Source organism: Aythya ferina (assembly GCF_964211825.1).
Source record: "Aythya ferina genome assembly, chromosome: 3".
In the NCBI taxonomy this organism is placed as follows: Eukaryota; Metazoa; Chordata; class Aves; order Anseriformes; family Anatidae; genus Aythya; species Aythya ferina.
In genome coordinates, this window is record NC_140298.1 from 70705947 (window position 1) to 70727211 (window position 21265).

The 21265-nt window shown below is 47.2% G+C and overlaps 1 protein-coding gene across 2 annotated transcripts in view; it reads left to right on the plus strand.

Moving 5' to 3' along the window:
• Positions 1-499: 499 nt before the first annotated feature.
• Positions 500-21265, plus strand: part of SOBP (sine oculis binding protein homolog) — a 96256-nt gene continuing 75490 nt past the window's right edge. Inside the window, exons 1-3 of one of the 2 annotated variants that reach the window (XM_084514728.1) lie at positions 500-940; positions 9766-9904; positions 11734-11919. In XM_084514728.1, coding sequence (XP_084370854.1) covers positions 845-940; positions 9766-9904; positions 11734-11919 — 421 coding nt within the window. In that variant the 5' untranslated portion in view covers positions 500-844. The remainder of the gene's footprint in view (positions 941-9765; positions 9905-11733; positions 11920-21265) is intronic. The other variant, XM_084514727.1, reaches the window with a different exon arrangement.

The following is a 21265-nucleotide window of genomic DNA, read 5'->3' on the forward strand; positions in this document are numbered from 1 at the left end:
CACCAAGGCGTCCTGCCCAACTTCTGCCCCCCAAAAACCCTCCGGCGGTTTCGGCACAGGGCAGAGGAGACAGCGCTGCGTGCGGGGTCAATTCAGCTTCCAGAGGCGAAGCGAAGCGGGGATTTCGGGGCGAGCCCGCTCGTGCCCTGACAGACCTCATTTCCCCCCTCAGCTCCCCCTGAGCACCCCCAAACACACAGACACACTCACACACACACACTCACACACACTCACTCACACTCACACTCCCCCCTTCAGCACCACGGCGCTGCCTCAGCGCCTCTCCCTCGCCCCCTGCCCTCTCGCCCCTTCCCCTCGGGGGTCCTCCCCCTCTCCCCTTCCCCTCCCCAGCCCCCCGGCTCTCCCCTCTCCCATTCGGTGCACGCAAGCCCCGCCTGCCTCCGCCGTGCCGAGCCCAGCCTCCCTCCCTCCCCTCCCCTCCCCTCCTCCTCTCCCCTCCTTCCTCCCCTCTCTCCCTCCCTCCCTCCTTCCCTTCCCTTCCCCTCCTTCCCCTCCCCTCCCCGCGGCCGCCACAGCCTGGCTGGGCGCTCCCGATGCAGGCCGGCGGCGAGGCAGAAGATGGCTGACTCGCCGGGCCACCCGCCCGCGACCCCCGCCCGCCCGCCGCGCTCCCCCCGGGCTTCCTCCTCCTCCTCCTCCTCCTCCTCCTCCTCCTCTTCTTCCTCCTCCTCCTCCTCCTCCTCTTGCTGCCGCCGCCACTGAGAGCCGCCCCCCCCCCTCCCCTTCTTTTCCCTTTTACACCCCCCCCCCCCCCCAAAGCCCCTCCCGGCCCCCCCAGAGCACCAGCAGCCATTTCATCTCCGGCACCAAGTAGGCGCAAAAAATGGCAGAAATGGAGAAAGAAGGGAGACCGCCCGAAAATAAAAGGAGCAGGAAGCCGGCGCACCCGGTCAAGCGGGAGATCAACGAGGAGATGAAGGTAAAGGTGACCGGGATGGGGAAGGGGGAAAAGGAAAAGGAAAAGGGGGGTGCCCGGCCCCCTGCACCCCCCCCCCCACCTCTCTCTCTGCTCTCCGCCGTGCATGGAAATGGAATAAGAAAGGATCTCTTGTCATTTTATTTTTATTTTTTTTATTTTTTTATTTTTTTTTCCGTAGGATGCACTGAATGTGTCTCAACTCCGCCTCCTGGGCTGAAAACAGAGACGAATTCACAGGCTGCAAATCCTGTTCATTGACCAGCTTTGATTTATTTATTTAAAAAAAACAAAAACAAAACCAAAAAAAGACAACAACTCTCCCTCATTGGGCTTTTAAGCTCCTTGGGTGCCAGTCATCACCCCCTTTTTTTTTTTTTTTCCTCCCCCCCTCACCCCATAACCATCCCCTCAGGTAGCGGGGGAAGCCCCCAAAGTTAGGAAAGAAGGGGCCCTCCCTTAAACCCCGCTTTTCTCCCCCTTTTTCAGTAGCCAGCTGCAACTGTGTAATTAAATTGTCAAAGTGAAACGCTGCGGGCTGAGCCGCGCATCTCCCGTGCACTTGGGCACGGAGACCCCCTTCCTCCCCTCCTGCCTCCTCCCCACCCGGTGGAGGGCAGCTGGAGGGTGGCAGCCCTAGGGTCTGTTTTTTGGCAGCCCGTTTGGGGGTCCCAGGGCTGTCCTGTTCACGAGGAAGCGCTGCCAACCCAGCTGTGCTCAGCGGCAGCGCTTGAGGCGGCCGCTCCAGATGTTAGGATGGCTGCGATTGCACTAAACCACATTTCGGGGTTTCTTTTATCAGGAGGTCGCTGCTCCAGGCTTAACCTGTCCTATTATTATTTTATTTTATGTTATTTTGCGCCTGTTTTTCCATGCCTGTGCCACCTCCGTGTTTGTTTTGCGTCGCTGATTCCCCAAAGTTGGGAAAGGTGCATTGCGAGACTTGAGGCGAACTTGTTGTTCAATGCGCGTGTGAAGTGATTAAAGCAGCCTTAAGCCTGGCTCCGGGATGAGGCTGCTGTCATTTAATCCGAATATGTCATTTATTAAAAGACTGGTCGTAAGTGGAGGTCTGCCTGGAAAACACCACACGGTCGCGTAGTGTGTATACTATATGGGCGAGTGTATCGACATGCATGATGGCTAGTGAAAATATCGTTGCTTTCCGGAGCGCCCATCTCCCCCTGTAAAATGAAGCAGGAATGCACCATCCCCTCCCCTTCCCCTCCTCTGCACACCACTGGTGTCGGAGTGGTGTCCTTTGCTGCTGGAGGCAGGCAGCCTTGCTCGTGCTGCCCGTGCGCCCGGGCTGGAGATGTGGACGGGAGCAGGAGCGGTGCTGTGAACAAAACAAGGCGCCGCTGCCCTGCGTGGCCGTGGCAGCTCTTTGGAAACAAACCGGGCGAGTTTCAAGCCCCGAGGAGCCTTGTTGTGCTTTGCGAGGTGTATGGCACAGCCTGTTTTTGGGGCTGGGTACGGGCACCGGGGAGCGAGAGTCGGTGCTGTCGTGGTCCTGCGTGGTGGTGAGGGCTGCGGAGGGCTGCAGCACGGGGCACTGGCCCCTCGGAACATGGCTTAATGCGATCTATACGGATTGCAGCTTTTAAGTTTCATAGGTTCTAGGATTACAAATTAGCTAATTTTAATCAAAACATGTGAAATGTTATCCTGGCTGGATATAAAGGCTGACTGTGCTGGATCCTCTGGGTTTGTTTTGTTTACTTTGGCTGCAGGCACACTCAGCGGTTTGGGAGATAGTTGTTCTTCTACAGTATAACAGATGTTTGTCTGAAAGGGTGAGGAAGAAACAAAAACAACATTGTGTGAAGGAGAAAAATTACACAATTTTAAACTAATGCTTTGGTATTAAGCACTGGCGTTAGCCTTCGTGTAGAGAATTTCTCTTTTTTAATCATTGGTAGCTGCTTAAGGCTACAGACCTCAAGATTTCAACCGAGTTAGTAATTAAAGGCAGATAGAAACAGCCTTTTGAACCAGTCGGGTCTCTGGTGGAGGGTGAGACAGCCGATGGCAGACCCCCCTGCAAAACGCAGGCCACCTTACAGTGTAAACGCTGCTATTATGCTGGGAGACGGCATTTTTAGTAGGACACTTGGCTGCTCTAATCCTAGAAGGAAAGGGGGGTGAGGGGGACAGCCGTACAGATTTCTGGCTCGTCGAGAAAGTTAAAATCCTGCACTTTCTATTTCCTGATGAGTTAAGATGTCTGGTTGCTGTTGGTAAACCCGAGGAGTACAATAATGTAACAAATTGGTGGCATTGTGCAAAATGTGTGCAGCAAAATGACACAGGGAACACAATGTGCCCTTGTGTAGGTTCGTATCTGTAACGTTCAAACAGCCTGGCTGTTTCCCTTCATCTGAACTGCTTTCATCTGGACCAGTGTAAAATAAGCTCTGGTAAGTAATCACGGCAGAGCAGAAAGAAAGGAATGTATACAGCAATAGACAGCCTAAGCTGTAAAAACTGTAACCTGAGTATCAGCAGCAGATCAGATATCAAGGCTTTAAGGTAGGGGAAATGAAAGAGATGAAGGGGAGGAAAAGACGAGAGAGGGAATGGAAAAGTCAGCCTGGAAAGTGAAGGAGAAGTAGGAGGGCCCCCTCAGGGAAATTTGGCTCAGGGATTAGGGAATTTTATCATGGTGTACAGTGACCTACTCAGGTTTCAGCCCACGTTGGATCGAATTGCCTCCCTTTGCTAGCAGAAAGAAAAAGGGCTGGTGTAGATGTGATTTTTTTTTTTTTTTTTTCCCTTCGGGTAATAAAAAGGCCATTGGTACAAGTGTCTATTTTAAGTACAGCAAATGCGAGGCGCTATGAATGAGCAATAAAATTACCTCATCACGGAGACTTCCCTCAAGATTTGCTGTTCGATATAGTCGGGTATTTACTCAAGAAGTATCGCACAGCCCAACTGCTCGCGCCTGGTCTATGCCAGCAGTGGTGCCACCGCTCGCTTGGGACGCGGCCGGGCGTTCGCGGTGCTCGCTGCTGCCTTGTGCCAGAGATTGAGTTACATTTTTGTTATCACTACCCGAATGTACACGATGGTTATAAGAAATTTTAATTTGATACATTGTTGTGTGCGAAAAGTACATGACTCTGCACAGTTTTCTGATATTACGTTTCAATGAAAAATATATTCGGGGCAACTGGTTTTGTTTCTTTGTGACCTTCAGTCAAAGCCTTTCTTTTTTTTTCCTTATGTATTTTTTATTTAGTCCCCATTCCTTCTTGGGATTATGCTTTCCACTCCCCCTGCCCGGAGGCAGCCTTGCTCATCGCACACTTTGGAAGGAGAGCAGAGTAGCTCTGAAATTCGGTTGTGTCATTCCTCACGTGCTGGTGAATACCAGGACGCCCAATAGACCCAAAGCCAGCAGAATCGGGGAAGCTGGCCCTATTTCAAAACTAAGGTTTTTTTTTTTTACGGTTTGATTGATGAAAGTGCTCGTGGAGGCTTTCACATCCCTCCCTGAAACTATTCCCTTGCTTCACCCCACTGCCAGGCAGCAGTGCTGCTCGAGGGCAGCGGCCGGGTGCGCCGAAATCCCATGAAAAGCACTGGGGTCGATTGGAGATGTTGCAGCAAGTGGGTTGTACGGGAAGTTCCCCTGAACAAACAAGACAGTGCCTCCACATGTTCAGAGTCTCTTGTCAGCTGAAAAGCCGTCATTTCCCAGGGCTGCTCCGTGCGCCCAAGGAGTTTACCATCTATAAATATTCTCAATAACGAATCCGGATCTAAAATTGGGCTCCATTCCTGATGCCTAGAAGCTTAAGGCAGCCCCATCTGTTACAGTTTAATAGTAAACTCATCAGAAGATATTTCAGTTTAGCGGTCTAATATTCCCCGTTTGGCGTTGAGAAGCACTACCGTCAGGATTAGGAAAGCGGTGGGACAGGCACGGCCGCGCCGCGCTCGCCGCGAGCCAGAGAGCTGCGGACGCTAAAGAGATTTCAAGGAAACTCCTCCCTTCTCTCCTGAAAAGCGAAAAAACGCTCTCGTGAAAAGTGGAAAAGCAGACAGGGTGTATCAGCTGTGGTGTTTTGGGATCCCGGGGCGGGTTTTTCTGCAGAGCCCTCTGTGGGGCGGCTGTGGAGGGGAGATGCGCTGCCGGCCTACCTGTGAGGGCTTTCCCGCCCGCCTAGTAGGGCACAGGGAATTAAAACACCCCCAAAATAGTCTTGTTGTTAGCACAGGGGTCTAACCATATTGTCCAACATGGCGACAGCATAAGCACGCAAAAAAAATACCACAGAGTGGAGGTTGCCCCGTGAGCGCGGGCACATTTTTATTCCCTCAGCGCGGTGAGGGCGGGGAGCGGATCTGTGGGGCTCCGCACCTGGCGGGGCTGTGCGTGCAGGGAAATGGAAGGGAGCCACCGCGCTTCCTCCGAAATCTGAAATAAACATTCGGCAGTAAAACCTAGAAGAAAATGAGTCTGACAGACTCGCTCCTCTGCGTGCTTCCTGCCTCTGCCTTTGCCAGGCCTGGGGCTGCGAGGCCAGGCCTTGCCCCCTGTGGATAGGGTTCGTGGAGAAGGAAAGGCAAGGGCTGCGGGGTGGAAAGAGAAGCAAGGGTTAGCTTCAGAGCCTATTAATTAGTGAAAATTTGGGAAAATGATGCATTGCGACGTAAAAAAAAATCGAGCCGTAGGTGTACTGTTACGACGAAACGAATGGTAAAGCGGAAACGAGCGTGATTATATTTTTACTGCCTCACATATAAGTCAGCCTTGCGAAGGAGAGAAACCACAGCCTGGCAAGTCAGTGCACTCTTCTTCGTCTTTCCCGTGAATAGGAAGCAAATTCAAGTCAAAATAAGGAGTATAATGGTCGGTTAGCTAGCCTGGCTCTTCCAAAGGGGAGGGCATTTCTGCACGTACAAGAATGGAGAGCTCATACAGCTAAAACATGCAAATTACACATTGTCCCGCGGGAGGGATAAGTGGTTTGGGACCTGGTAGGGGGCAGAAAGCGCTGTTGGTGAGGAAAGGGGCTTGGCGTGTGACCTCCTGGCAGGGTATTGTGAGGCTCAGTGCTGTCGTTTTCCTGGGAAACCTGTGAATCTGGGCTCCCGGGTTCCAGCCGAGCAGTGTGGTGGCTGAGCGGGTATTTGGGGATGATAGGTGAGATTTTTCCTGGGATGCTGGTTGTTCATGGCATTTCAGCCCTCTGGCAGGGATGTAGAGCTGCGTTGGCAGTCTCTGTCCTGCAAACCCTCCACGTCCTTTCGGGGAGTGGGTCTGTGTTTGGGCTAGCTTGGTGCCTTTGCTGTCCTGGTGCTGCAGAAGCTTGGAATCGCAGCTCCAGGCACATCCTGCATCCTGTCACCCATGCTTGTCTTCACGTCTCGTTCGGCCTGGGTTTGGCAAGTCCATCTCCATCGCCTCTCACTTGAGCTGGTTCCTCTCTAGCATGCTTCATCACTGCTTCTTTCAGCTCTCCTGCTCCAATGTCAGGTCCCACATTCTTGCTTTCCTCAAGCGCCGTGGTTACAATCATCACCCTTCCTTTCACCAAGCCTTTGAAGCTTGTACATCTTTCAGTGCGCTTCAGCTCTGCAGGTGCAGGTTGTGTGTTGATCGTCTTGCTCCCTTTCCTTCACTTTACCAACAACTGAGCCTCCCCCCCCCCCCCCGCATTCATACAGAGAAAAATTGTCTCGCCTCATTGTTTGTATTTTGATTATTGCCATCACACCACAATGGTCTTTACACATCCCCCTCATTATTGTATCTTGAATCTGCTTAGGCTGGGCCTACCAGTGATAAGGAAAGAAGAGAGAAAGTACGGAAACAGTGAAATGATGGTGGTCAGCTTCAGGGCAGGAGCCTCAATGAGCACTTGACCTGTGCGACCATCATCTAGATGTCAGACATCACTGTGGATGGGTATTTTAATCCGGAGTCTGAAGGAAAGTGATACTGTAGCTCTGTGGATGCTCGTTTATGCATGGGAGTCAGTGTGGAAAAAAAAAATCCCACATTTCTCAGCTTTGACCATCGGCTTGTTAAGGATGTGATCATCTTCCTGGTTCTGTATGTACAGAGTGCTCTGTAATGGAGCCCCGGTGTTAGCCACTGAGAGAACAGTATTAAGAGTGATAACCATCATTGTAATAGGTAAGACAAACTATGAAGGAGAGTGGCTTAACTTTTTTTTTTTTTTTTAATTCAAGCATCCTTGTGGAGAAATCACTGTGTGAGAAAGATACTTACTACTGTTACTGCTGATACGTGACCTCATTATACTCTCATTGAAGTTAATAGCAAAGACCCTGCTAATTTCTTTATTTTGTACGAGTCAAGTCTCTATTATGACTAATTTCAAAATCAAATGTATTTCTTCTCATTATGACTGTTCATTTCTGTGCATCACTCAACATGAACAGTAAAATGAGCCTTGAAAGGTTCTAAAGCTTTGTGCCACCGCAAGCCCAACAATCCCTGTGACGAGGCTGTGAAGAGGGACAGCAGCTTGTTGCAGGAAAGAATAAACATACACAGCCTCGCTTACATATTCCTTGACAAGTAATTAAAAATTACTCATTGCCGGAGTTGATCAACAGTGCAAATAAAACACAAAGCATCCGCAGGAGGCAAATTTAGAGCTACTCAGTTAATTGGGCTGCATGGAGTCTAAGTCAGGCAGCCTTTTGTCAATTGGCCTACACCTTGCTGGATTAATCTCCAGGGCCACGTCTCCACAGCTGAAATATGGCAGAGCAAGGGAAGGTGGCGGAGCTTTCCTTTGGGACTTCGCGGATCCCCTCTGCTCATTTTGGGTGGGCTGCACTGGCCAGCTTTCACTTGCTGTCTCCGGGTTGTTTCAGTGCTGGATTCCCATGGGGTTATTGCATCAGGATTTTCAGCACTGAGAGAGGAGAAGTCATCTCAAAAACAAAAATAAATAAACAAGAAACCCTTTAGAAAAAAAAATCATGAATATTTCTGGTGTTCTTTAAAATGCTCACAGACCAGCAGCATTGACGTGAGAATTTAAATGTGTATTTTAGAAATGGGGATAGGTATTAGCCACGTTACACTGCAGTGTGCTCTTTGTTGCAAACTGCTGTGGTCTCATAGTTCAGACGCAACAGGCTGGCATAGCTGTAATGCTGAAACTGGGTGCAGGTGTGGAGCGGTGCGATGTCTGCTGGCAATTTGGGGCTGCACAAAGGAGCCACAGAATGGAGCCTTCCAGCAGGAGGTCAAGTGAAAGGGGAAAAACCGGGAAACTCGATGCTCTTTGGGGTTATTGTTTTGGATTTCCTTTTCTTGGAAGGTGTATTTGTAGCACAGTGGCACAGGTGATACTCCTGGTAGAGTATAAATTGTCCGTGTGTATTGCTTGTAGCTGCTGTACCAGGGTGACAGCAACCCCTCTGCAATCCCGTGTGATCAACGAGCCGGCAGCAGCGTGGCTCGGATGGTCCAGGGCAGGGTGCCTGCTGCAGCTTGGGATTCGGAAGCAATTCGGATCTGATTAATTTTATTTCTTTATTTAAAGGACTCGAGGATCGCTGTGTTTCTATCGTTAGGCTCGCTCCCACTCAAAACCTAAGCTGGTGCTGTTGGTAGAGAAGATGTAGCAACCTGTGGGTTTGGCACACGGCATGTGTTTTGGATGGGTGTCGTGTTCTGCTTTTTTCTCTGCTGATAGCTGGGCTCACAGGAAGATTGCTAGTCAGGATCGTTATTCAGATGTCAGGATTTTACGGTAAAATCAAGTTTGGAATTTGTTTTAAAGTAATAATAATAATAAAAACACAGAGAGACCGAACTGAAAGACTTTGTTTGTGGCTCTTTCGTTTCATTTTTCATTTGTCATGTTCCTTCAAACTGACCTTTGCAGTGACGATAATTCATTAGCCAGTTTCCCCCAGGAGTTTCCTAAACCCATAAGCCGTGCCTCCGTGGTACCATCCAGTTTCACAAAGCTTCATTGCCTGGCTGCAGGGCTCTTGACTTACTCCACTAAATCTCCTGGTCCGGTAATGAGCATTTTCCACAGAAATATTTTTGACACATGACCTGGAGGACATGTTTTTTAGTGAAGTTTGAGAGTTATGACAGTCGCGTTCCGTATTTTGCATTTCCACACAAACATAAAGCGCAAGCACGCTGCTGCTTGGAAATTGTTTTGAAAATAAAGATGGCAAAGCAGAAAAAGGGTTTTCTTAAACAAACGTAAGAGATTTTTATGTGAGATGCTGTGGTAAAATGCCTTCATGGTAAAGAGTTTTTAAGTGCCTTCAATATACAGAGGTTTATAACTCTGAGGAAAAATGTCTTCGCTGTGATTTTATTTCACTTGCTTCACGTGCATCTCTCCAGGAACTGTAATTGTGTCGGTGACCTACTCCAGCTGAAAAGGCTGTAGCGCAGTGAGATTGATTAACTGCTGCCTGAAAAAATCGTCGTTTTCTGTTACTCATATCTTACATTTCTGCTGCAGTCTTAAATATTTTATGGTAACACAGACACATTTTTGTGACGAATGTATGGTGAAGCATTTCTGACATTGAATGCCAGAGCAGAAAGGCATAAATAACTCTCCTTTTCATTTTCTTTAAATTACAGATGTATGAGTCTTTGTCATAATTACATGTGCCAGTCTGAGATTTAAACGCATTACACTTTATACACTTGACTTGTGAAATGCACATTAGTCTTTGAGGAGGTGGGACAAACCTGACACTTCCTCGTGTAGCAAAGATACCGTTCGATTTATGTAGTCCTCCCTTCATTCCAGATGGTTATTGATTACATAAATAAGTAGGTGATTTTTCTCTTTCAGAACTTCGCAGAAAACACTATGAATGAGCTCCTTGGCTGGTATGGTTATGATAAGGTTGAACTGAAAGATGGAGAAGATATTGAATTCAGGAACTACTCTGCAGATGGGGAAAGCCGCCAGCACATTTCTGTTCTCAAAGGTAATGAGATTTAATGTTTCTGTGTCCACGCAAAGAAGGATTAATACCTCAACCTGTCTGAGTTGGCGGGGACTAGGAAGCATGCTCCGCTGCTTGCTTTGTGGTTGATTTAAATAAAAATACCTGAGAGTGCCTCCTAGTAAGAGGAAGCCAATAGGGTACAGGGAAAATCACTTAACAAAATTGCTGTTGGTAGGCACTTAGTAACACATCTTCGCAAATAATGCCTTTTGTGAGTCAGCTGAAAGTCAAGTTCCTACGGTACCAATAAACTGCTCGCCACTGGAAAAAGAGAGAGCGTTTTCATAGCGGTGTGGATTTAAGGAAACCCTTTTGCTTTCAAAACAAAGGCTTTTGGCTCAAGGCTTTCTAAAATCCCAAAAGGTTTCGAGCTGGGATATTCACAACTCATGCAAGAAACATCCTGAACATTCATAAAAGGCTCCTCGGCGATGTTTGTAATATGCCGTGTTCTGCAAGTACTTTACAAGTTCTCAAGGGGTGGAGGTTTTTTTTTGGGATACTGCTGGATCTTCACACGATGTGATAGGAAATTACTCGCCGTGCAAATGATGGGATTCAGCCTGGTTTCTGAGCAGTTCACTTGCTGCCTTCTGACTGCTCAGCCCCAGCAGGTAGGTAGGGTCAGCAGGAAAAGGGGTATAGGACATTGCTGGATCTTGGCTTTCCCAGCAAGGGTTTCGCAGAGGTGGGGTAGAGAGAGAAAACTGTAGAAGCATTGAGGCTCTGGTGGCAAGCAGCAGCATTGTACTCACTGAGTGTTGCAGTGAGGACTGATACCAGAGAGACCAGCTCTGAAGAAGAAATGGCTAGAAAAAAAGTGGAAAAACTAGAGGTAAGGTGAACCAATAACTGTGTTAAAAATGAACGCTTGCAGCTTGTTAGTTGTGTAGCAGTGACATTAGTGATCAATATTTATATTTCACTGAGAATGCAGTATCGTTAAGCCACCTTTGAAGAAACTTATTTCTGTGTAGTAATGGGATTCATTTATTTATGTTTTCCTAAACAGATCTTCTATTGAATGCTTTGTGGCTCCAGTCTATGCCTAATGAAATCTGTAACGTCCTTTTTTTTCTATAGGCACATGATACAAATCATATGTTTTATGTACCAAACAAAGATGTCGAATACCTGTGCCAGGTAGAGATTTTTGATGTATGCAGTCTGTGGGAGAGAAAAAAGTGTTTCTTTTTCTGAGTGATGGGAGGAGAGAGAACGAGAACAGTTAAGTCCTGCCCCATAGCTACCTGAGGTGCCTTAGAGAAATTCCTACAAATGCAAATCCAGAAGTGCTTTGGGATTAAAGAATTAGAATCGTGACTGTCATCATTGCATGCACACTTTGCTCTGATTTCAATATTTTGTTCCTCTATTTAAATCCTTTCCGCTACTTACTACTCATTGTATTATTGAGACAAGAAGTAGGAATTCTTTTATTTTTCAGTTTATGCTTCTTGCACTGGTGAAGCCCCCAGCATGCTGAGTGTGATCAAGGTGAAAACGGTGCATGTAAAGGGCAGGAATATGGAATCATTGATTAAATAAGGCAGGCTAGAGAGGTATACAACAAAATAATCCCACTTTTTTTTAATATAGTTGTTTTTAGTTTGACTTCGATTTAAAGAAGGGGAACATTTTTGAGGAATAGTTGAAAGTATTCATTTGTTAAAGGGGAAAGTAACTGTATTTTTTGTGCACCCTTCTTGTATTAGGGTAAGTAATGTAATGAGCAGGTTGGTGAAAGTATCAAAGCATCTAAGAAATATATTTGTCATACTGTACAATGTGTTCTTTGTGTTTTACAGAAAATTCTTTGCCAAAACCAAAATTACCCGAGGACAGTGTTATTTCACCGTACAATATAAACACAAGCTACCCAGGGCTTGCCACAGGAAATGGACTTTCAGACTCACCAGCAGGGTCAAAGGATCACGGGAATGTACCTATTATTGTCCCATTAATTCCGCCACCTTTCATAAAGCCACCAGCAGGTAAATCCTCACGAACGTTTAAAAATGATGCCTGTCATTGACACGTGTCCTGAGATTGCTAGGATGTGACTTATCTGTAAGAGTGCTTTAATAACCGCTCACAGGGAACTTTAAGACAGGGTGGGGGAATGGCTTTCTTTGTGAATATTCCTTAAAAACTTCTGCAAATTCAATGTCAACCGGCTCTTCTGCTGCTTGGGACACCCCACAAGCTGGATTATACTCCCGCAGCACTTGAGCAACATTTGCTTTTTAAAAAAAACGATATTGTTTTGATGAATAAAGCCTTTTAAGTAAATTAATGAAAGGTGATTAAATTAAAAATAGGCTCCAGGAGGGAAACAGTGAAAGAGACAAAGCCATCAAATCAATATCGTGTCTTTATATCAGGTTAACAAGCTCATCCTGGGAAAACTGTCTCCTGATTCTCATTGAAATCCCTGACCATCGTCTCCCGAGGGTTTAATGCGATCTTGACTCTACCCAGGAGACCACAGTGAAATGTTTTACATTTTCATTAGATTTGTATCAGGAGTGATTTCATAACATGCCATTCCTCGGAGTTTATGTGAAAAATGATTTATTCCACTCTGCGTGCTGCTTACCATAATCCGTGCGAGTAACTCGTAGAGCTCCGCTAGGGCGATGAATTGCGGTGTTACTGTTTGCTGTCCTACACGGTGCGCTAACGGGCGAGTGTAGGTAGCAGCAGGCTCGGGCCCGCTTCTGCAGGAGTCCCTGGGTGTCACCTGGGTGCTCGTGGGTGACCAAGGTGACCCGTGGTGCCTCCTGAAGATGCGAGCCTGCTGCACGCAGGGCAGCAGCCTGGTTACAGAGTCCCCACCAGCCTCGAGGATGCTCCTGCAGAGGTAGAGCAGCTCATAGGGGCAGGTCCCACGGGTTGGTGGTCGCCTCTGCCCTTCACTGCACTTCCTGAAGGTAACCATAAAATCCTGGTCGGTCCAACAGACGGTTTGCCCGTCGATAGCGGCGTGACAGATAGAGTGGCCCCTCCCAAATTATTTGTATGCCATTGAGTTTTTTCTCCAAAGAAGTATCCTAATATGCCATGAGTAATTTTCAGATGTTACCCAATATGCGCTCCGTGCCAAAGACTTTTCATCTATTTTATACGGTATTTGCTAATTACCAAAGCTATTTGGGCCCATTCCTGCAGCCCTTACGCAGTTAAAGATCTCGGGCCATATGGGCTGGATCCTCAGCTGTTGTTGATTTGGCCCTAAAGCTTTAATCAAGGGCTTGTGTCGTCCCAAGCTATTTTCTCCTCCAATCTGAGTCATGAATGAATCCAGAATGCTGAATTTGTGGGACATGAACACAAGGCTATAACATGCATTGTGCAAACTGCCACAGCGACTGGATTTTTATGACATCAAACAAGCAGGAGGAGATGGAACGATGAAGTAGAAAAACAAATTACTGCAACAGTAGTTAAGTGGGCACAGGGGAACCTTGGCCAACTCCACTGCCTTCTGTTCTTTGCCTGTCCACCTACTGCGTGTGGTCCTGCGTTCAGATGTCCCCGTAAAGGTAGTACACAGACAGGGCTTTTCATGAAGTATTTGCCATCTTTAGGTTTTTACTTCATTAGTTCATAATGAAAATCAATGTTGTACTCTCTTAAAGGATATGAAATGCACGATCTCTGCCTCCTCTGACTTTTATCGCGTGATCAGTAACGAGCACTAGATTACCACGACTTCTGAGCAGATGAACATATTTATCTCACCTTTGGCTCAGAGAGCAAAGTTTGGGAGGGCTGGAGAGGGAGGAGAACCACAACCTCCGTGGGATTTGCAATAGGCACACGTAGTAATTGCTGTGTTTTATCTCCGGGCGTAGGAGCCCTAGTCATGATCACCCCAAAGAGCCCGCAGTGAAGCGCAAGGCAAGAAGCAACGGGTCAACACAAGTAGAAAAGGGAGTACAAAGGAGCCACGAGAGCCAGCGTGCGAGGCAGTGGTCTTGGCGCTGCACTTTGACACCATTTCGTGGGCACTGCATCAAAGCAGAGAACTTCAGAGTGATGCAAAGCCAGGCAAGGGTAACTGGGGGGATGTTTTCTCGGAGCCCCTCGCAAGCGTGGGGGCAACCTGGGGAGCAGCACAAAGGTACTTACTTGATAGACGGGCAGAACTTTTGGATGTTGAATAGGGAAAAAGTCAACAAAGTTTAATCCTAGCTCAAAAGAGTCTCCCTGCAAGTGAAAGTGATGTCTAAATCATGAACCTGAAGGACATGATGCTGTGGTCTGCTGTTAGCAAACAGAGAATATGGGGAAAAAAATATTAAGACTTTAATTCTTGCTATATTGATCTGGAACTGAAGGGTCAGAACCCATAACGAAGTGTCAGAGAGACAGGCTGAGGCACTCATTTGGACAGCAGAGCAATGGTCTGGAGAGGATATGCAGATCCAAGAAACAGCCACAAGGAGTTATTAGTTGAATAATTCTTGCAGGTAAGATTCTGTAGAGGTGAGAGGGAGAAAAGAAAGAACAGAGCACCGGGGATGCTCACAGGAGCCTGAAGGGAGCAATGAGACAGATACTCTGTAAGGTGCACACATGGAGCAATTGCAGAGGTAGAAAAAGCACAGGGTAAAGACATGTCTTTCCAAGGAGGCAGGTATAATTCCTAATATCAGAGAGCTGCCAGCTCAAGAAGGAGGAGGAAGGAGTACTGGTCATGAACTACGTCTAGGAAACAGTCACTGAAGATTTCAGTAGATTAGGTCTTACCTGAGTGTGCTGGAAAACTTCAACCAGTCTCCTATCTACACTTGCATTTTAAATGAAGAGGCTAAAACTGTGAATAGTTAACAAAATAACCCTTTTCCCTCTCATTCTTATTTTATGATTTTTTTTTGTTGTTGTTGTTTTGAAAACGAGATCATTTTGAGCGGTGTGAATACAATTCATCTCCAAGCTGTTCTGCTTTCTGTGTTAGTCAAATGACAAATTAGGGGAAAATTTGCTTATACAGTCCCGGAAAGCATTAGGCTCCCACCTGACCAAATACAAATGGCTCCGACAGAGGGGCTCTCTCCTTGCCGTACCCTACGATGACACCCAAAAAAGGCTGAGGTAAACACCCGGGCCCTGTGTGGTGCACGGGCCATCTACAGGCCTGAGGGATCTTCAGGCTTCGTCTGGAGTACAGCTGGGCAGGCTGTGTGATTGCAGTGTTCAGTACCAACCGTCCCAGCGTTTGTTCTGCAGCCATTAGCAGCAGAGAGGAAATTTGGGAGGGCGCCGGTGACTCTGCCCTTCCACTCAGACGAGCGTGGGCATCTGTTGCTGCATGGGATGCAGGATGGCTGAGATCTGGGCTTCTCGGTTTTAGAAGAACGCAGAAGAAGAATGCAAAAAGTTCTTTAAAGGCAGGCGAGAGCGTGCTCCCTCCCTCCTTCCCCCAACACCTTCTGCAGGCTGCAGTGTCTCCGCTTCCCTGATCCTCTGGAACTGCTCTGGAGCAGCATGCTGTAAATTGCATCAATATTTAAATCGTGTTGGAGGGCTCTAAAAGCATAAAAGATTTTTAAATGGCAGTTAGCAGGGCAGTAAAGCTGGATCCCACAATTATCTGTCTGAATTCACCAAGGAATTGGTTCCACGACTGCATTACCAAGAAGGCTGATTCCAGGCAGAACCCAGTGGCAGTTTCCCTTAAATAAAGACCACATTATCAGGCCTAATTAAGCCTATATATTGAGGTGACTTTCATTTTACTGCACTCTGGGTCCCGCTTCAGTATTTTCCAAATCTTATTGCAGTTGCTGAACAGTTTTACAATTCCTTTAACTGTGGCTTTAGTGCTCTGATAAAGGCTGCCACAACAAACCTGAGTCACTGCCCTTCAAATACTTGCTTTGGTTTTGGTTTGAAAAATCATCTAATTTACGCCGCTCGTAGGGTTATTAGTGCTTGTGTTTTAAAATGCCAATGGTTGCCCATCAGCCTGCTTCTTCTAGCCCGTTGTTGATGTCTTTTGCTCTCTGTGGAGGGCCGAGTGTTTCCCTTGTGCTAAAGAGAAAATCACAAAGTCCGCATATGCCCTTTAATAGCATATATTAGAAACGCACAGGGAGTTCCCCCTCCATTAGCTGAAATAGGTGCTTTTTTCTTTGCATGCTTAAAACCTGCCTAAACGCCAGCTTTTATTTGTGGTGGGCATTCAGCTCTTGCTGAGCTACGCTTGAGAATACGCCTCAACACGGGCATGGTAAACATAGGCAAGGCACAGCTCCCCCAAATGAGTTTTTGAAAAGAGGTGGGACGCTTGACTTTCTTGGCAGAGCACTGAGCTTGAGGAGCCTGGTCTTTAAAAGGAAACGCACTATGGACCCCATGAGGTATTGCCGTGGCCGTGGCAGCAAGAGGCTTTCTGTTGTAAGCCCTGTTTTTTAATCTTCCTCTCAGAATTATGTTTTCCAAGGTACTTTTTGTACCTTGAGTGTGTCACACGCCCTGTCTATTTAGGGGAGCAGTGCTTGACAAAGGGTTCTGCAGAAATATGGCACAAGTTTGGTTTGTTCACTTTTTAAGTTGAATCAGATAAAGTTTTGGATATAGGAAAAAGTATGGAAGTGGTGCTTCTGCCTTGCTTGGGCACATCTGCCTCAGGAACTGCTTTTAGGTTACAAAATCTGAACATGTGCTGCTTGGTTGTCTTCAGTGGAAAGCCAGAGTGCCAACCAGGTAACTCAGGATTAACCAGTATGAAATCCTGACTGGTCCCAGTGGGAACCAGAAAGGCTTGCCGTTGATGCTGCAAATGTCAAGTTAAGATCTCATGTCTTTAGGTCTTTTTTTCGGCTTTTCATTAGAAAGCATGAATGAAAAGAGCTATAAAATGTAAAGATGTGTGCTGGGGGATTGGGCGTAGTTCCCAGCACGGGGCTGAGGGGCTGTTCTGGTGGATTCCTTCAGCTTCCTCCCCCCCTAAAAAACTGGGATCCAAACTGCCAGCGTGAGGGGGTGGGATGCATGAAAGAGGAAACACAGGGTTAAAAATAAATAGATAAACAAAATAAGCAAGCAGTAGTGGTGAGGCCTGGCTGCTGATAGCCGTGGTGGCAGGAAACTCGCATGCCAGGAAGAGTCGGGCCGTGGGGAGACGCGCAGGAGGATGGGCTGCCAGAATATCTTCTGGATCAGGTCACAGCCCCAGCCCCAGCCAAGGCACAGGTTCCTTTCCAAGGCATGGGCTCGCCTGGTCTGGAGGATGTACCCTTTGAGATCTCTGTCCCTGACCCTGCGTCCTCATCATCCTCCTCCTGCTCAACATCACCGTCGCAGTACTGCAGGTGGGCACCTCCAGGAGTAATTTTTTCTCCTTGCCAGAACAATCGAGCATCTCTTTGCTGAATTTCTTGCAAGGAAATGTGGAAAGTAAGGTTTTGGAGCACCTGTCCAGGGATCACCGTAATCTTCAGGATTAGAGCTGTGACTGCATTTAGCTTTGTCTGGATTCACGAAGCCAAAGTTGCAAATGCCTATCAGCGAGTTCAAAACAGCATTAGCAGAATGTTGCAGCCTCAAAGTTAGTAAACTGATCGGGGTTTAACTCCAGAACTGTAGGGATTTTAGGATCATCCTGCTAAGCACTGTAGGCCACGCTGGTTTGCCTAGATAAAGGGGCAGAGCTATACGTGATGGATTTGCTCTATTGTGCTTGCTGCCTTCCTTCCCTTCTCCCCACCTCTCCGAATTACGGTTCCGTATAAGATCGATTAGTCTAAACTGCTGCTCGTTGGTCTTAGAGGAACAATTTTCTGCAGCTCCCTCACACTGGTTTGAAAGGAGAAAAAAAAAACAAAACACCAACAAACCAAACATTCTGCTTAATTAAGACCTAAAGAGGCGGTGCAAACTTTTGATGATTAATTGGAGCATGCTTTAGAGTGATGCATATTTAGTTATTATAATGTGATAATTTTATCTTGTTATACAAACTGCTCCCTTTGGGAACATGATTTAACACTGCAAACGCACCGTGTTTATTGCATTGTTCATTATGAAAAATGCAGGAGCAAAAAGCCACAAGGAGATGTATCTGAACAGTATCTGTGCAGGGGGTGCAGGGAGTACTCCTTCCACCTGCAGTGACACAACCCGGGGGCAGAGAAAACACGGTACTGGAGCTCCCACAATAGCTCTTCCTATGAGGAGTGGCTGCAAATTCAGGTCTTGTGCTACGTGTGGAAGGAATACGCCTTCCTATTGCCTGATGCAGCTGCAGGAAGCAGCCGTGGGGATGTTCTGCTGAAAACTCAACATCATTATTCAGTGTTGCTGTGACAGCTCCCCTTGGTCTTGCCTGTAGGAGTACCCGTGCTGCCTCTCACAGGTGGGACAAAGCTGAGAATGTGCTCAGCTTCATCAGCAGAGGGGATCCAGCGAGAGCTCACGTGATGGACATGGGCATGCGGTCAGGGTGAACTCATGTTACTCAAGAGGATATATTGGAGATATTCAAGAATAAATGAGTATCAGAACCGTACAGAACGGTTTGGTGGGAAGGGACCTTAAAGGCCACCCATTTCCAACCCCCTGCCATGGGCTGGGACACCTCCCACCAGCCCAGGTTGCCCAGGGCCTTGTGCAACCAGAAGGCTTCAGGAGAAAGATTCAGGATGCGGTCTTGAAAGTGATTTTTAAAGATTTGGACTGAGGAAACCAAGGTCTGTGAAAAAGTGAGAGGAATCTTATCTTGAATGGAAATTTTGCATTACTGCTTTCGGATTATTCCAGCTTGTGTTTAGGAAGACTGCAATTAAAGCACCACCCTTTGGCTTTCCTTATTTCACACAATCTTAATGGATTTTTTGAAAGTTATTGCTTCCCGCTGCTGTGGTTTGTAGTGGTAGAAATACATGGGCTATTAATTTTCTGTTAATGTCGCAGTCCTCTTTTTCAGTCACTGGGCTTAGTACATTGTTTTGAAACATCCTGCAAGTATTTGCACAGCTTCTGCTCAGATATATGTAAATACTGTCAAGAAGGAAAGCACACTATCAGGTTTGGACCTTTATTGTCCCCAGCTGTTGTCCACATACCCTGCTGCTTAAGCCATGGTGCCTGGCTCTGCACCTATCCCTAGGTAGCTTCTCTTAAAGATGAAAGAAAGGAGTTGGTTTTAGAGCAAAGTCCCCTTCTCCCAGGGCTGCACGCAGCTCTTGCTGATGATCCATAGGGAACTAGATATTGGATATTCTCCTTTTTCACCTGCTGAATTCTGAATCGCATTACGAGGAGATGCGGTTGCATCAAAAATTTAGTTGGCCAAACCCACACCTGAGAGGGCAGATGTGACTTAGAAGTGATACATCAGTGTGCTCTTCCAGGGAAGGCGTGCCGGGACCCCTCAGCGTGCAGGTAAATCTCTTGTAGCGGCGTTCCTGAGCCTTACAAATGGAAGAGGCATCTACTTTTATTATTACTGTTACTGTTAAAGGGACGATATTGCGTGTGACTACTTTTTAATGACTTGGGGAGAAGGGAGTGGAAGAGAGAAATAACTGAAGTTCTTCGTATTTAGGCAGACTCCCTCCCTCCTGCCCTTCCTCCTTTCAAAGGATTAAAATAGATGATGCCTTCTGGATATCAGCTCTCTCTTCCTGGAGGTGCAGACAGTGGCTGGTGGTAATTTGTGGACCGTTTTCTGCTGGTGTATTGACTTGCGTGTCCATCCACGGACCACAAGTTAAGCGATGCTGAGCAAGGCATCATCCCTCCCCTCTCCTCTCCGCGCTGGGGTCTGTCTGAAAGGAAGCCTTGGGCAGAAGGAGGTGGATGAGCCCTACCATCCTGCAAAACAGCATGCAGAGAAGCGTGTGACGTGGCTTTTCCGTGCGTGCAGTCGCTGCTGGGATGCTGTGCGACAGGAACGGGATGGTTGTGTGGTCTTGCTGATGGTCCATGGGAGGCAGAGTTAATCTGTGACCACGGGCAGGAGCTGAGTGGTGGCTGAGGGTTTTCCCCTCTTCAGTCCCGCATGAAAACTCCTGAGAAATCCCAGTGGCAGAGCTCTGCTTCTCCTTAAAACTCCGCCCAAGCCAAGCCAACCTGCTTCGAAAAGAGGTGCTCCAGCACCTGCTTTGCCGGTGAACTCTCTTTCAGCTCTGTAATTTTCCTTTTTCATTAATGACAGCTATTCTCACCGGTAATGAAGGCTGTTAGAAAGGTATCACTGCTAGATCTATTTTCCCGAGACAAAATCCTTCCTGTCAGTAGGAAATACAGGTTGGTGTTCCCTGAACCGGGAGGCAGCCAGCTCTTCCCCTTCGGCTCGCAGGCTCTCCTCTTGTCCCGATGCATTCAAAGGGGCAAGCTTGGTGTGTAAAGAATTGCATGGTTATGGTGCAAAACCAGCCAAATTGGGACAACTTTGTAAAAGCTTGGTACTACAAACGGCTCGGGATGAAAATGGTAAGAGCTGCTGGGCTGGCCCCCCCCCCCCCGAGTCCTGGCCAAATTGGTTTGATTTCCCTCGATATTCGGTGTATTAAAGCGTTTATATTATTGACAAATCCCACTAAAGAGTAAATGATGAAATGCGTTAAGCACAAATCTGTGCTACAACTTAGCCTTAAATACGGCTCTAAGGGTAGACGGTCTGATTAAAACTAAAAGGTCATTATTTTTTTTTTTTAACATTGTACAATTTTATTTGTGGCTGTAAATCATAACACAATTTGTGGAAGGAAAAAAGTTATTAAACGGGCAATATTTATTCCGTTAAGGTGAATAAAACGCGGCACGTAGTCCTGAGTTATGACAGCTGGGGAAAGGAGCCAAATCACTCTGCTAAAAATTAGTTTGCCAATAATTTTACAGAACGATGACAGTGTAGCTTCGAAAACAAATCCTTTATAGGGAAATGGGATGGCTGCATGACAGACTCTCTGAGCAATGAATTCTCCACAGCTCATGGACTAGGAACTGCTTTAACAATTAGTCTTCGGGGACTTTTTTTTCCCCAGCAGTTAGACAATGGCTGCTGCCTGTAACCAAAAGGTCGGGCTGTACAATAGAGTGGACATCGGGACCGAAGAGTTTGGGGTTTTGAGTCAAAATGACTCCTGCTAACTCACTGCAGTCGTCTGCCCAGGAGGCTTAACTATTCCCTGCCCCTGCCTGCGAAGCTGGCTGAGAATGCTGACTGCCCAAGGATGTTGCTGGGACTTCAGTAACAAGTCCAGCTGTGCATCTCGGGAGGCGTACACGTCCCATTCATAACGCACGTTTGAGAAGAGCTTGCTCGGGGGGGGCTGAATTAAAATTGGGGTGATGAGCATGAAGGCTGGGAAGTAGCCCGGCAGT